Source organism: Perissodus microlepis, chromosome 8 (assembly GCF_051167445.1).
Source record: "Perissodus microlepis isolate ML-2025 ecotype Zambia chromosome 8, ASM5116744v1, whole genome shotgun sequence".
Taxonomy (NCBI): Eukaryota; Metazoa; Chordata; class Actinopteri; order Cichliformes; family Cichlidae; genus Perissodus; species Perissodus microlepis.
The window spans coordinates 19485593-19501682 of record NC_140468.1 but is presented as its reverse complement, the minus strand read 5'-3'; the positions used below and the strand labels follow the sequence as shown (position 1 = coordinate 19501682).

At 41.7% G+C, this 16090-nt stretch overlaps 1 protein-coding gene across 2 annotated transcripts; it reads right to left on the bottom strand.

Annotated features, from left to right (window-relative positions):
* Nucleotides 1-643: 643 nt before the first annotated feature.
* fam20a (FAM20A golgi associated secretory pathway pseudokinase) lies at nt 644-16002 on the bottom strand. Of its 2 annotated transcripts, none has more exons than XM_084938044.1 (11): nt 11370-16002; nt 9502-9701; nt 9033-9083; nt 7744-7822; nt 7398-7490; nt 4092-4207; nt 3524-3704; nt 1756-1865; nt 1555-1636; nt 1410-1469; nt 644-1270 (listed from the first exon to the last, which is right to left on the bottom strand). In XM_084938044.1, the coding sequence occupies exons 1-11, from the start codon at nt 11741-11743 to the stop codon at nt 1000-1002; spliced, it is 1617 nt and encodes a 538-aa protein (XP_084794170.1). In that variant the 5' UTR covers nt 11744-16002; the 3' UTR covers nt 644-999. The 2 variants fall into 2 exon arrangements, with proteins under 2 accessions (XP_084794170.1, XP_084794171.1); XM_084938045.1 differs by having other exon boundaries at nt 9508-9701; nt 11370-16001.
* Nucleotides 16003-16090: the final 88 nt, after the last annotated feature.

The following is a 16090-nucleotide window of genomic DNA, read 5'->3' as shown; positions in this document are numbered from 1 at the left end:
ACTGGTTATTTGGAAATCCTCTCTGGGCTTTCCTTTGGTAAATCTTTTATTTTAGACATTCATTCACTGAAAGCTTTTAGAGAAGGCGTATTGTAAAAATGCTTCGGTATGAAGGGATTTACCTGTGCTCGAGGGCCTGTTTTAAGTAAAGGATCCTTATCAGCCACTCTGTCTGCTTTGTCAAGCTCAAGTCTGACTCCACTTGGCTCTAAAGTCTCTTAAAAATAGTTGTGGTTATTTATCTTACTCTACATCACAGAGCAACGCAGACTTATCAGGTTAGTTGGAGGAGAACAAAGGGAATGAACGGGTCAAAGCTCTGACATGTTCAGACGAAAACCTCACACTCACAAATTTATACCAGTAATAAGCCCGCTTGGGTGAGAGTTATTACTGTGGTGCAACGAAATGCATATTTGCTAATTGTTTTGGGTTTGCTTGTTCTGTATCCTTGCCTGGCGGAGCTGACGGTGATGTTGTGAAGCTGTTTAAACACTCTGATGAGACGGAGGATTACAAGTCTGGAAAACAGGGTGGAGTAAACTAAGTGGCTGTTTAATAGGTAGCACTTTTCTCACAAACATATGTCTGAGCGCGCACACACACAGTCTGCCGCTCTAAGGTGATAACTTCTCCTCAGAACTTGCAGAATCATCACATGAAGACTTTATTTTCTGATTATATGTCACGGACACGCAGAGCTCTCTTTCCACATCCACAGTGTAAACCAACAATCATTTAAAAAAAAAAAAAGAAGCTGATCCAGTGGTGGCTCTACGTATCAGATACTGTAAGTTTCCACTCACAAAGCTTCATTTTATTTCATTTTAAAAACAAAAACAAAAACAAAAAACAAAACAGGGTCTTTATTTAAACATGTGAAGGTGTCAGAGATTCCTTCCTTCTGTGATGAAGACTCACGGCTTTTTCCTAAAAATTTATCGAGTCTTGTTTATATGAGTCTCTTCCCGAGCAGCCAGAAGCCGAGCGCATCCTCTGTTACCTTTGCATCGTCCGGTCTGTGGCAGCCTTGGGAGTCCCTGTGGATTTAAAAAAGTCCTCAGTGATCACTTCGTCTTTGCCCAGCCTCCGGACGCACCGGTGGACCACTCGGAGGACCTTGTGCAACCTGCGGTCCAGGGCCAACAGGTGGGGCTCTGTCAGGATGGGCCTTAAAGAGTCTTCCTGCAGGGACTCCCTCATCACATCACTGAGCCTGAACTCTGATTGGGCCAGGAGCTGCAGCCTCAGCAGTGTGGATTGCTTTATCCTGGGGGTAAGAGGACAGGGCAGAACACACGATCAACAGGAGAAGAGAAATTAGTTTCCTTAATTCCTTCACAGATTTCATTAAAATTTTTTACTAATGCACTTATGTACACAACTTCCATAGACTGAGTCATACTCACATGCAGCACTGGGACAGTGGAGACAGGATGGACATCTCATCTTTAGCGTGCTTCCCAAACCTGGTGCATAAACAACACACACGTTAAACCCTGACAGCGAACAAAAGCAGCATCAGTTAGTGCATCAGCAGCGGTTCTGTCTCACCCTCTGGCATTGTCCAAGTGAAGAAGGAAGCCTTCATCCCCAAACTTGGTAAAAATCTCATAGTGGTGTCTGTCCATGTTCCCTGTAACAAAGGCGTGACTTTAGCGAGGGGAACAAACCTCTACACATGTAGCTAGATTGTCGCAATATAAAATATCTGACGCTACATGAACAGTTTATAATGCAGAGGTAATGAAATACCTATGAGAAAGTCGAAGATGGACATGTCTATGATGTTTAGGAGCCTGTTTCCTGAGTTATAGGGGTACTGCTGCTTTATTGTGTCGCAGTAGAAAGGATTCACTTCCCACCTTTTGAAAGAAGCATAAACGAGAGGAAATTAAAAGGAACCGATGGAGAATATTCTTTGGAAAATGAAGCAATTAAAATAAATTAGCCACAACTTTTTATTGCTCACTTTCAATGTGATGCTCCAGCAAAACAAAGGGGTTGATGTTTAACACTGTGTTACCTCCCTCATTTCTTAACACTCTGCAAGCATTCAGAACTGAGTAGACAGATGCTGTATTTTATTTTATTTTATTTTATTTACGTCTTAACAGTTTAGTGGTTGCTTTGCCACATTTTTTAATTTCACAAGGCCCCCAAATGTAATTAACTGGTAATAACTCTACAGACCTGTGGTAATTGCAGAATCTGGTTAGTCTTGCTAAAATAAGCAAAATCTTCCCTTTAAAAGGCATCAACTGGATGTATGATGCTCTAAAATGCATTATACAGTACAATGTTAATATGTTATTACAATGATGTAACCAGATAACAGAGTCAGGAGGCCTCTAAACTGCATTATTTGTTTTGTGTGACAAAGTCACTGAGGTTTTTTTAATGATATAAAACAGGAAGTGGTTTTCATTTGACTGGTGCAATCTGACTTTGGAGGCCTTAAAAATAATGGATGCTATAGTAAATAAAAGAGTCTTTGAAATCTTGCACTCTGATTTATGGAAAATGACACTCATGTTTTAGTAGCAAGAAATATCCATTAAATTAACTGTATATACACAGCAGAGATATTGTTGTCTTATTATTATTATATTTTCCTGAATTCCACCGCCACTACTTATTCCTGTTTAAAGTGAACAAAACGAAAATATTCTATATCAGAATTAAAAACTTAAATGAGAAGTTTTATAAAGAATTGTGATCTGAGTCACAGAACAGTAACCACAGCAGCAATTAGTAGCAAAATACAGAAAATTATTATTGTTCCAGTTTTCAAAAACCGGCAGGATGTGATGGACACCACTTTCTTGGAATGACTTGAGGACATCTGTTCCTGCAGGATGGAGCCTTAATTTTGTCCTCAGTGAGCTTCCACAGATTCTCGACTGCATTAAGATAAGGACTCTGAGACAAGCGTCTCATTATTTTAACGTTATCAGGTTGAAGGGAGCGGTTTTAGCTGCTTTGCAGTGTGACAGAGTACATCATCGTCCATAGAAAATTGCTGACTGATTAGAATCTAGGCAGGACAGGAAGAGTGTGTTGGTTAAGGAGCTTCTGATAAATGTGGAATTTATTGCTTCCTGTCTGGATAAACTAAATGAAACTAACTCTCATAACTAAAGTGATGTTTGGACCGGTTCTCTGTTGTCTACATGGCAAGATTTGGCCTAACCGAAGTTGATGACAGGCTTGGTCACTGGAAAACAGACTTTAAGTCTAAAATCTTGCAGGCAACAGTGGACTGTGTGCCAAGAATGAACTTGAATGCACTGTTTACCAGTCAATTTACAAGCATTCTGCATAATAACTGGTGTCAGTAAAGCTAAAATCATTTAAGAATTTGGCTCGTGCATCAACCAGCTTGTCTTGCAACTGCTGAAAAATTCATCCCTTCAGCCTCAAGCTGAACAACTGCCATCAACAACCGCCAGCTCGCCATTTTGCAGAATGCTTGCTGGCAGTTAAACAGTTTTGTGCTGCATTAAAAAAAATGAGGTCTTACTCCTCCCGTCCGGTGAAGGTGTAGGAACGGATCCACGGGCTGGGGATGGAGATGCGGGGAGCAATGCTGAGGCCCGGCAGGTAGGCGGACAGGGAGCCCTCCAGCAGGTCGGGGCTCCCGCACGCTGCATATTCTGTCTTGCACACATACAGGCACTTGGCAAAGAAACACGTGTTGTTTGCTGTTTGGGAAGCAGAACAAAAACGGAAGAATGCAAAATGAGTTTTTCTGTTCACTTCCGATTACATGCTTTCCAATCAGCTCTGCCTTTCCCTCTAGCTGGATGCCATATCAACAGCAAGGAAAAACGCAAACAAACATCAAACTGAGTAAAAAATAACTCGCGGATCAGCTTAGCTTCACGCAGACATGCTTGTTTGCAAAGATATGCAAAGGGCAAAGATAAACAAGCTCCCGATCAGATGCACAGCTACTGAGAAACACTATTCATGTGTCAATCAAGTATTTGAACTATTGTAAAGGAGTTTATATTTAACATACAGGCATAAGCGTTGAGTCTAATCTAAAGGTATTAGTTTGCGGAACTGATGTGTTTTTTTTTTTTTACCCGGGGAGGTGAAGAACACAGCTCGCAGGTCTTCATTCTGGGTTACTTTTAGGACTTCACTAGTGATGTTCACCAGCCTGCCAACCACTGGAGGAACTCTCCGGAAGTCTAGGATCCTAGAAAATATATTGATGTGATTCAGAGGAAAACCTTTTACTCGTGTAAGGAGACAGCTCGTGCTGGCATAAATATTAATGCAGTGTAAACCTTCCAAAGGTGATGGTAGTCTTATCTAACTTTAAATCCTCATCTCACAGGAGCCCACGCTCCACTTTCACTGATTTTACTGATTCTTATCAGTGAATGAGTCCGCTTGACAGCCGCCGTGCTGTGTAATCCAGCTGGCTGCGTTCATATAAACTATCGAGAGCTTGTACTCCCCAGAGGCAGAGTTTTAGTCACATCTCGCAAATAGTAATCAAACAACAATCAGCGTGTCATGCCGAATTGCTGTTTCTAAAATGGTTGGCATTCCCCAGCCCCTGATTGTGAGTGATAATGATGAGGGCTTCTGGCAAGTGAGACACAACGAAGAGAGAGAGGCAACACACTGCCACAGATTACACACGTAGCAAATTAAAATTTAAAAAAAGAAAACAGGAACATAAATTGTACAACATTCTCACTTTTTAAAGAATAACTGATAAAGTATGAGCAGATAAGGAGAAAAGGCACCGTTTGAGAGTAATTACAGTAATTGTTCGAGCTGTTGACGTGGTGCTGGAGTTGTTTTCTGTATGTGACTTAACACTGTGTGTGTGTGGGTCTGTTAATGATACCGTCTAGTTCAGATGAGTGAATCACCTCGCCTCAGCTAATGTGTAATTGCATAAAGATAAGTGCGTCCTCATCTGTGTCCAAACACTGTGGTTTGAACTGATCAGCAAGTTGGGAAATCTGAGGGTGTGCCAAAATGTTGCAATCTTTTTCGAGGCTCCATGATACATTCGTTCGCACAGGGGGACCTGTTTTTTTAGACTTAATTGTTGGAGACGGTTTGGGATTTTAAGGATGTTTTTGAATCTCGCTATTACAAGAATGCTGCCACATCGTCTCTGAGGATTCTTTAATTTCATCACTTCCTCTCTAAGACATAATGGATGGATCCATAAATCTAAAAATGGATTATTATTATAGGGTCTTTACCTTACAAAATCATAAGTGCCTTTAGATGACTGTTGTAGTGATTTGGCGCTATAGAAAAAAACGGAATTAAATTGGATTCATTTTTGGTCAATTTTAGGATTTTTGTTTTATACATTTTAGAAAGAGTTTCCCAAAGTTTAGACCCGATCCTAACATCAGGATGTAAAATTCAGCATGGAAATTGAAAAATCTAAAATAAGAATTTTGTGAATGGTCACTTGGGGCAAATTCTTATATAACATACCCACAAAAAAAGTTTGCCAAGGCTCAGAGTTGAATCATTAGGAGGACGACTACGTTCACTCATACTTTGTGTCATGGTTGTGGGTCTTTGATCCAGGTTTAGAAGTTGTTTCGACTTTCTTATTCTCTGGAGTTATGAGATGGTTATGTTTAGTTAGGAGCTTCTGCGCTTTGGTTATGTTCTAGTTTTGGTTATTGCTTGCTTTTATGTCTGTTCCCCTTTTCATGTCCAGTCTGTGTTTTGTCTTCCCAGTCTGTTGTGTGTTTCCATGTCTGTTTATCCTCTGTCCCAGTAAGCTAACAGGTCCTTGTCTGAGTCTCAGTGTGCATGTCACTTCCTGTTTTATTTTGACAGTCCCTTGTCTCAAGTGAATTATGTTCAGTTATGTTTCCCCTGTTTCGTTAGTTGCATTTGTTCCAGCTGCATGCCACCTGTTGCCCAGCCTCTCGTCATCCTGTGTCTCCCTCTGTTCCTTGTCATGTGTGTGTGTGTGGCTCTGTTTGTTCATTTACAGATTCCAGTTTAGTAATGAAGGTGTTTAAATTCAATTTTCATCTGCATGTCTGCAATTTGGGTCTGCAAAACTGCCAGCCACAAATTGATACATGACACTTTGATGTTAACACAGGCAGTTGTAGTTGCTAGACACATCTGCCAAGTGCTTCTTAGCTTATTCAAGTAACTAAAATGTACCTCTCAACCATGTTTGCAGTACCTTTTGGAGCATTTTTAATGCAAGTATTTATTCATTAGCACTAATTAGCAAACATTTGTGTATGTGGATGCAGCTTGCTAGCCTATTTGGGATAACTAAGAATTTTGTCGCCTCCCTCAAATGCGATTTTTTTCTGGCTTCATAATAACAAAATTGAGCCTTTAGAATAGAAGTTAAAAAATGTGATGTCATGCATCCATCTTTTATATACAGTCTATCGTTGAGTGGCCAAATACTGTCATCTAACCATGCGGATTTTAAGCTTGTTTGTTTACTATATTCACATTCTTAGTGTAACCAATCACAAACCAAGGTGGAGCTTACCCCAGCTGTCTTAAGATAAGAGGTGGGGTACATCCTGGCCAGTCTGTCACAGGACAAACACAGACACTCACATTTACACCTATTGGCAATTTAGAACCACAAATGAACCTAACCCCACTAATAGCATGTTCTTTGGACTGTGGGAGGAAGCTGAAGTACCCACACAGACATGGTGAGAATGTGGAAAGTCCACACAAAAAAGGCCATGGCCAGATGGTGGATTAAAACCCAGGAACTTCTTGGTGTGGAGCAACAGTGCAAATCATTGCACCACCATGCTGCCTGCTGTGATGACATCAGTCACTGAAGTTATTTAGAGGCACAGAGGTGGCAGAGTCTAGCTGGCATACAGCTAGAGGCAGGGTACACCACAGACAGATAGCCAGTCTATTGCAGTGTATTGGCACTGCAATAGACTGGCTATCTGTCCACAGCTGTCACTCACATTCATACCTTCTGGCTATTTAGACTCACTAATTAACCTAACATGCAAGTCTTCTGACTGTGGGAGGAAGCTGGGGCTGGCTTTTGGTCATTTTTATGGGTTATAATGAAATCTGGATCAGATGTTATCGTTCCCCTCAAGAAATGAATTGGATAATTGACTAAGAAAAAAAGAAAATGAACCAAAGTGATAAATAAGCTTTTTTTCCTCCCATTTGGTCGCATTCGTCCTCCCTCCAAAAACAGTCATAGTACCTTTATATATACAAGGACGTAACTGAGATCAATAAAATAACATGTGTGCAATCAACACTAAAATTAACCCCAGCAAGCAAAGCAGTCATATAACCACAGTGAGAGGACACTAAAATTACCCAGTCTAACAGCAATGACCGAGAAGACGTGAAAACAGTGAGGGATAATGAGGCTGCACCTGTCCAGATGAAAAGCAGCAATCTCTGCATTGTGTCTCTGGAGGTCAACGAAATAGAAGACGTCTTCTGGAGTCTCCTCGTCCCTCTGCTGCCTGACACACACACACAGAGACACACACGTGCACGCACACAGAGCGATCAAACTGTCAGTTCCAACACTCTGCAATATATAATCAAGACATTACAGATGGCCAACTCGAGGCTTTTGACTGACATAAATTCACACAGAACATGACATAGACCGAGTACTGTAATAGCATGCTATGTTACCTAACTCAGCATTTCATGTTTTTGTGTGATTTCATTGATTTCACCAACTAAAAATAACCAACTAGATTTCCTCACCTCATTGGTTTAAACATGGCTTTAGCTAGGTTGCGCATTTTCAGGGCCAGTTTCAGGTGATGTCCGCTGGGCTTCACCACTGCGGGAAGACACACAAAAACATGATGTGTGGTGCGAGATCGAGACGTTTTTTTGTACCACAAAATTTGCCCTACATGACTTCCACTCCACACTTATCTCAATGTTTTTGGCCAGGGAAAAGCAAACAGTGAGCAGCATGCAAACTGACTCATTATTTTAAGATTTTAGATTTGCAAAATGTGAATCATTGTCTGGCCTCGCCCGAGTAATAAGATAATTGGATGCACCCTGCGCTTTCTCTGACTGGCTCCATATTGTGTCACAGCAGTAGTCCAGATCAGCACATACAAGCACCCCCTCCCCACAGTGCTCAGTGAAACTCCAGGTTCTTAATAGTTAACAATCAAGCAAGGTTTATAATATAAAACCATTTCTGGAAATGACTCAACGCGAATCCAACTGGCACAAACAGCTTCTGTGGCCGATGAATTACGTCGCTCTTTGGTGACTGAAATAATGAGAAGGTTAAATGTAGCGATTGTTTTGTTGCTTGTTTCTTCTTGGCAGTGAGTGATGTTTGTGTGGTCATGCACTTCACTGCGCAGGGATGCTGACAAAGCATAGACGAGACAGGTCAGACAAGTCAGCGTGGAAGAAGAAGAAGAAACGTAGCTGGGAGAAAAATCTAACATATAAAACCAATAATGAGCTATTTGTCCTCCTTAATGTTTACATTTCTACCTGTGACGCTTTTACAGCACTTACTTAGTGAACAGCTCAGTAGCATCTATTGTTTGGCATGTCACTAACTTTCAATTATTCATCCGTAGCTTTGGTTTGCGTGCTGCTCAGAAGTAAAGTAGGAGATGGCAGCGTAGGTGGTAAGAAACGTTGGCTTCCCTCGGTGCGTGCAGACATCAAACGCTTAATTAGGAGCTCTGCCTTTGAACGCAGACTAATTCCTGGGTTTTATTTGCCCCCAGAGCAAAGTGTCTTATACAGAAAGACAAATCTGGATTTTGGTGCCAATAGAAAAACCAAAAATCCTCACTATCACAAAGGCAACAGTGTGTTTGTCTCTCATGGTACTGCCAAGCAGAAAAGGCAGAGTGAGAGAGAGGCAGACAAACAAAAAGAGAAACAAAGAGGCTAGTGAGAAATCAGACTCATGCGGTTGCACAACATGAGATATGAGGTAAAGAAAATAAAAACCCAAAGTCCCCGAATGGATAAAAGGCTCATTACAGGTGGCGATGACGTTGTCATACCTTGGGTGCAATCACACGCTCCTTTTAGGGCTTTCTCATCTTGAGTGTAATCTGTAAGACAATAAACTTGTTAGGTAATAAATTAGCACACTTAGTGCAGGGAATGTACCTGTCTAATTCCAGAAAAGTAATGGGTGCTAGATTTGCCATCTGCATAAAACGCTAGCTGAACAGTCCTTACTGTAAAAAACATTAGAGTCCTGTGCTGTAAAGGAGCTTTACAATACAATACAATCAGCTGTTTGGTTGCTCTTGTACTGATATTATATTATATCTTTCCTACATCTTTCCTATATTAACAGAAGCGTTTTTCATTGCATATTTATTCAATTATACTGCACTACATGTAAAATTCCACCCAGTTCACAAAATTAGACCCCATGAGGGATATGACAGTACAGCATAAACACAGGAAGCCGATAATCTTTCCCTGACATCATCGAGCTAGACGCTTCAAATCCCATCTGACCTTCACCTGCACTGATAACTGTCATGCTCTGCATGTCCTTGATAAGCTGAAGGACAGTAGGGTCATCACGGGAGTACAGAGCATAGCGGTTTATTCCCAGGTGGAACTTCAGCCAGCTGGCATCAGGGTCGTAGGTCACCTCGTGCTTAGTCACAGTGATGTTAGCCAGAGCCGCTGCCAGACTGTAGAGCTTCATATGTCTGAGGAAGACGAATAACACATAGGACAGATGTGGGATACAGGATGCTGTCAACTCCCTATTATCAGAGCCCTAAATAAATGGTTAACATTTGTAAACACATCAATTTTCTGTAAAGCCATTGTTAATCCTATATTATTTAAAACAACAGAGTAGCTGATTTAAAGAGATGCTTAGACTGAACCTAAGATGACAAGCTTAAGAACTGCTGGTAGGGACTGACAGGCAGGCATCTGAGTGTTATTAACATGTATTAACTAGAATATTCACCATATAAAGCATGCTATTTATTTTGCTTTACCCTGCCTGTAGATGCTGCTTCCTCTGCATGCCACTTTGCAACCCAATCTTCTTTTGAAAAGAGTTGTCCTGACTGTATTAAATAATTATGGTTAGTATTTTATTTTTGCATGGGCCACAGATTTGGAGCTGCATGCTTTGGTGCCAGACTTTCCTGGCATAAAGTCACATTCAACAGGTTTTTTGGAGCTTGTCATACATTAAAGCAAAGGAAAGAAAAACATGTTGTGTTATAAAGTACTTGTTCTATTTACCACTTTACTCCTGCCTCCATTAGTCATTTATAGTCAGCCAAGTTTTATTAGTCTCTTACATACAGGCTTTTTACTGTTTCTAAATTGAGTTTTAACAAATCTAAACTGCCCAGCCCCCTTTCCCCTCCAAGTAGGAATAAGAATAAACTGATACCAAAAGAAATACTGTCTGTGGTAAGAGGGGCACCACATGACAAGGGCTGACCACAGTGAGTGGGATTGCCATTTCTCCACCCAAACAAACTCCATCAGACCGGATAACAAAATGAGATAATGGAGCAAAGCGCTAAGAATACAAGTTTGTTTTTCTGTCATTCCTACCACCTCATTCATTTAATTTGAAGTGACACAGAGTAATCAGGACGCTGGACAAGAGCAGACCGCAGAGCGTGTATCCAAACACACACTGTGGGAAACAGATAAGTCACGAATGCACACAACGAATGCAGTAGATGCGATGTTTAGACGCTGTTGCAATATTTTGCAATAACAAGCCTGTGAGCTGCCTTTTTTTTAGTGCACATTTGTAAAGCAGCACAGTGGGGAAATCCATTGCTCATAATTCTTCTTATTTTCCACTGTGAGAGCCCAATATCTATATCTCTCTGAGGGAGACAGACAGACAGCCTCACAAGCCAAGACAGCTACAACTCCCAAAGATTGAGATGGGCTCCGGCAGTTTTAAAAATCCTTGTTTACCTTAAAGAAACCGTTCCAGATGCTGGCTCTCAGAAGTGACGTGTTTGTCAGGGTTTTCTGACCCAGCCCACATGACACTGGAGTTTTTTATGACGCACAGAATTGTCTACAGATCCGGATGTCTGTCTGTGGGTGTATGCCTGTCACCACGAACAAAGTGCATCCAAGTTCATGGATATGTGTTTGTGTGTGTGCCTCGGGTGGGTTTGGCCCCAGTGTCACTGACCCTGCCTCCTGACCACAGTCAAGCCTCAACACGTGCTACCACAGTGGGAACTCTTAGCCAAAACGAACACGCAATTTAACAATAAAGTGAAGTAACTCCGTCAAGTCACGCATTGCAAAATCAGTGGCATTATTGTCACAACAAACAATATCTTAATTTAGAATGATGAAACATGACACCAGAAACTGACCTTTCCCAGTGCGACACCTTCCTCCTATAGTAGTCAATCAGCTGTTCCACCTGCAGCAGTCTCTCTTCTGGCCCCAGAGCTGGAGTCTGGATGTTGTATAGAGGGTGAGAGAAAAGCCTCACCAGTTTTGAGCCTCCGTACGCAGGCTCAGACGTGGTGCCGTCCAGGAGTGGTGCAGAAGTCCAGTTGGAGAGCTGCGGCGTGGCCAAACCTCCCTGGCTGGGGGGGAGGGTGAGTTTGTTGGGGCCACATGAGCAGGAGTGTCCCAATGTCAGGCCCTTGCTCCGCATCTTTGGCAAGAGGATGAAGTAGAGGTCGGCGGAGAAGACGGCCGTGAGGGTCACAGCTAATAAGATGCGATCTCTTCTCATCATTGAAACAGAAAGAGGGGGGTATGGGGGGGGGGGGACAAAGAAAGCTGAGCAAAGTCCTGGCTATGTGCTGCTCGGGACTGTGTGAGGCATCACTTGTAGTCTCCCTCCAGTCTCGCACACGCACACACACACAGTCAGCCAGGCAGAGGCAAGCAGTCACAGGTTGGTCCAAGTCTCTCTCTCTCTCTTTCTGTTCTCTATCTGTGTTTCAGTCTATTTCTTCCAGCCTCACTTTTCCTCCTCCTCCTCTCTTGGCAGCTACTGAAGAAAGTGCCGAGCTGAGAGCGAGCATGTGCTAGCAGCAGTCAGTGACAGTCTGGCTGCTTCCAGGGACCTGCTGCTCAGAGGAAGAGCGAGAGAGAGCGTGTGCAAGTGTACATATAAGCGAGAGCGGGAGAGAGAGAGAGAGTAGAGCGTGTGGGTGTGCATGTGCAGGTATGTACACAAACATCAAATTACAGGTTAGCAGAGGGAGAGAGCGGCAAGTGCAGAGGGGGGTGCAGAAAACACAACTCTCACACACTCTTGGAGAGCAAAGTCCTCGGAAGCAACACAACGCACTTCTGCTTATTACAACAGATTTGAATAAAACCCCGTCCAGCTGGCGTGGTGGGTCTAAGGCAGTGCCAGCGCTTGTGTGCAGGTCCAGGTCCGGTTTCCATTATCGTGTGTTTAAGCAGGCCGCCTTCCTGCGTGATTTCTGACAGGAAGATTTAAATCTGCATGTTTAAAATGCACAGGTGTAGAAATGAGTTAAGGTGGCGTGACTGTGTTATTTGCCTTGCCATCCTTTCTTTTTTTCCCCCAAGAGGGGTGTGGAGGAAAGTTTCCCTTCCTTATGTTATCTTCTTGTCTCCACCCTACTCCTCCTCATGAAGTCCACTTTCACTTCTTGTCAAAGCTCATTAAGTCCTCTCATCTTCTCTTCATCGTCTGCGCTACTTGCTCGTTTCTTTCTCTCTCCTTTTCTTCTTTATGTTGCCTCTATTTTTGCCTCCTTTTATGCTACAGACCTCCAGTCTGTCTCGCTCCAGGCAAAAACTCCCAGCTGCGCTTTCCTTCCTGCTGTAGTTCCCACACACGACTCCTTCACCTCTCTTGCCCTGAACCACACTGATACAAACGTTCATAAAAGGCAGCGCAGGAGGGGGAAAAAAGAAGTTGTTGCACAACTTGAAATGAGGAAATAAAAAGAAATCCAATACCTCACTGTGTTAGGACACTTTTCCTTTATTCTTTGTCTTCCTGATTCCTGAGTCACAAAGTCTGCTTGTTGCTCACGTCAACCCTAAAAGCCCTAGGCAGCTTTATAGTGAAGCAATGTAAACCTCACAGGGCTTTTCCCAGCCTGCATCTGCACTGTTGTGGTATTTTGGAACATCTGTCGTCTGCTTGGCTGTATGTGTTTGTGTGTGTGGGGAATTCTGGCAAAGTGATGTGTTGATGTCTGGGAGCAGCTCTCCAGGGTGTTTTACCCTCTCAGAAGAGAAAGCAGGGCGAGAGAAGCTGTTGCTGATGTTGGAAATCAGTGACAGGAAGCTTTAACCTGCCAATTAGCCAGACTGTAGATAAGCTTTGCCACTACAACCACAGTTTCCTTTTTTTTTGGTCTTTTTTACGAGTCAAAGAAAAGGGGATGCTGTTGTCTAAAAGCAGACACAATACTATGCAAAAGTTGTGTGCCACCATTTCTAAAACCACTCATTCCTTTATGTTTTGCAAGGAAAATGAGAAATATGTGCAACACAAACTTGCATGGAAATACAATATATAAGGGAAAAATATAGTTTGTACAATTCTAACATTGAAAGCCAAGATTTGGCATGACTACATTTATTCTTCAACACAGCCTGAAGTCTCTCAGGCAAGCGTTCTTGTATTTTATGTCATGTTTCTTTTCTTTTCTTCACTGGTGATGTGCTTGGCATCATTGTCATGCTGAAAAACGAAGCCATTGCCAGTCAAATGGTATTGCATGGTGGATCAAAATCTGATGGTACTTTTCCGATTCTATAATTCCATCAATTTTAACATCTCTACCACTGGCTGAGATAGAGCCCCAAACCACAACAGAGCCTCTGTCGTGTCTTAGAGATGGCTGCAGACACTCTGTTCTTGTGTAATTTGGCATCCCTCAGCCTTTTCTCCCCGTTTTCCTTCCTTAAAAATGGCTTCTTGACAGCCACCCTTCCACTGAGACCATTTCTGGTGAGTCTTCAATGAACAGTAGATGGATCAGCTGAAGGACCAGATGCATCTCTCAGGGCCTGTGTCAGGAATTTGCTGGGTTTGTTTTTCTATCTTTTAAGAACATGACTTTCAGATACTGTTAATCTGTAGTAGATGTATTATAGGCCAGAAGTATGCAGAATTACAAGAAACATGAACTTGCGCTGCCAGAACAGCCCTGACCCAGGAAAGCATGGACTCCATAAGACAAATGAATGTGTCTGGGTTTATTTGTATTCATACCACAGAAACTGCCCTGAAAACTCAACATTTGTGTTTTCTGCCACTACTTCTTTTGCCCTCCATTTCTCCAGTCTCCTCAAATTTTTTAAGAACACACTGCACACCATGCTTTAAATCATCTTGTTGGTGTAATAATATTATTTTATGCTGATCAAACTCTTTTTATCTTTGACAATTTTTACAGAGTCAGGAAAAAAAAAACTTTTTTTATGCTTGAAATAAAAAAAAATGAAAGTTACTCTGAAGATGGTCAGGTACTAGGACTCAACTGAAAATGAGTGAAAAAGCAGTCAATGTCCAAATAAAACCTTTGAAAGACTTTCAGAACATTTGGAGAACTATTGCTAAAAGCAACACCTCCTAAACAAATGAGAGTGGCTCAAGACTTTTGCACAGTATTGTATTTTAACATTACATATTTGCGTAAAGAGTACAAGGAGAGGTCACATTTTTCATAACTGAATAAATCATCTATTTAAGTTTCTCCTGGTTGTACTTAACTTTTAAGGCAACAGTCTTATGGGAAGCTTTCAAGGCAACAAAATGAAATTCAAGCCATATTTATGCTTTTATGCCAACGCATAAAAAAGACAGGAACGTTAAGTGGTAATGACTTAAAATCAAACCATCCGTGTTCATGAGCAGGCTGGAGATATTTCTGACAACACATTTGGTGGAGTTCACTCATGCACTGTTGACTTGAAGATGCTGGAGGGGGCAAAATGCTCTGCGGATGACTTGCCCTGTTTGTCCCAGCTGTGTCTGTTCGCATTTATCCCCGGGAAGCACACTAGTGAAGAAGCTCTGAGCATGCCTCCACCCCCGCTTGAACATCCATACCGGTACTTAAACTAACCCAGTTCTTCAATAACAGGAAAAGTGCGTGCAAAGATGTTTCAAAATCGAATGTATGAAGAAAACACATGAAAATAAGACATTGAGTCTTGTGTCACCAATTTCTGCAATTTAGCCAAACTGTGATGATAAGTACAGGGTGGCTTTTGTTGAGATAAAGCGATGCGATGGCTCTGATGTTTTCCTGTCTAGATGACTGTTTGGATGACCTAGAAGTATCATATCAGGAAGCTTCAAATTATGTGCAAAGAGCTGCAACAAGTCAGACAGCTAGACTTCATTTAAAACTACTTCAGCTCTCTGTCCTTCCATAGTTATATATCATTCTTTTTGCTATAGCTTAGCATAAAGTGGGGAATTACAGCGAAACAGTTTGCTCAGCTTTTTCCAAAGGTAACAAAATGCTAAGCATCCCACTATACTGTACAAAAGCACATCATTTCTTCATATTTTGCTAGGAAAATGGGAAATAGATACAAACACAAATGGAAATACAGTATAGTTATTTCCTGGGAGGACGACTCTAAGTTGCACCCACTCAAAAAGCAAAAACAAGAATAGCACAGAGAACAATCCCACCCCAACCTCCACAAAGTTATTTCTCATTGTTACACATTGTGAGCTTTTAGAGGTGCTGATTAAGCAAATTTCAATACTGTTGCACAAAGCCAGGCAAGCCATTTACATAATTTACATAATTTACACTCTACTATGCTAGCACACCACCATCACAGTGTTGATATTTCCCATTGTGTAATTTTTTTTCTTTTTGCATATAAAAGAAGTATATTATGAATAAATGGGCCAAACAACAGACATTAGTTTGCAAACATTAAAGTGGAATAAGATGAAAGCTGAAAGCGAGGCACAAAGGGCAAAACAGCATATGAAATGCAGAAGAGACAGTGCAGAGACACTGGAAATCCTTCCAGCACAGTGAGTTCATCGCATATTCAAAAGGACATATTCAATTTGCTGTTTCAAAATAACTTCATAAAAGGAACACAAAGGAACAATGTT

Bases quoted from the DNA above. Each gene is read 5' to 3' on its own strand.
- fam20a (XM_084938044.1), bottom strand. From the start codon at position 11,743: ATGATGAGAAGAGATCGCATCTTATTAGCTGTGACCCTCACGGCCGTC. The intron at 7,823-9,032 runs GTATGACAACGT...GTCTTCCCGCAG, and splicing joins AGCGTGTGATTGCACCCAAG to TGGTGAAGCCCAGCGGACAT. The intron at 3,705-4,091 runs GTAAAAAAAAAA...CTTCCCAAACAG, and splicing joins TGTGTTCTTCACCTCCCCGG to CAAACAACACGTGTTTCTTT.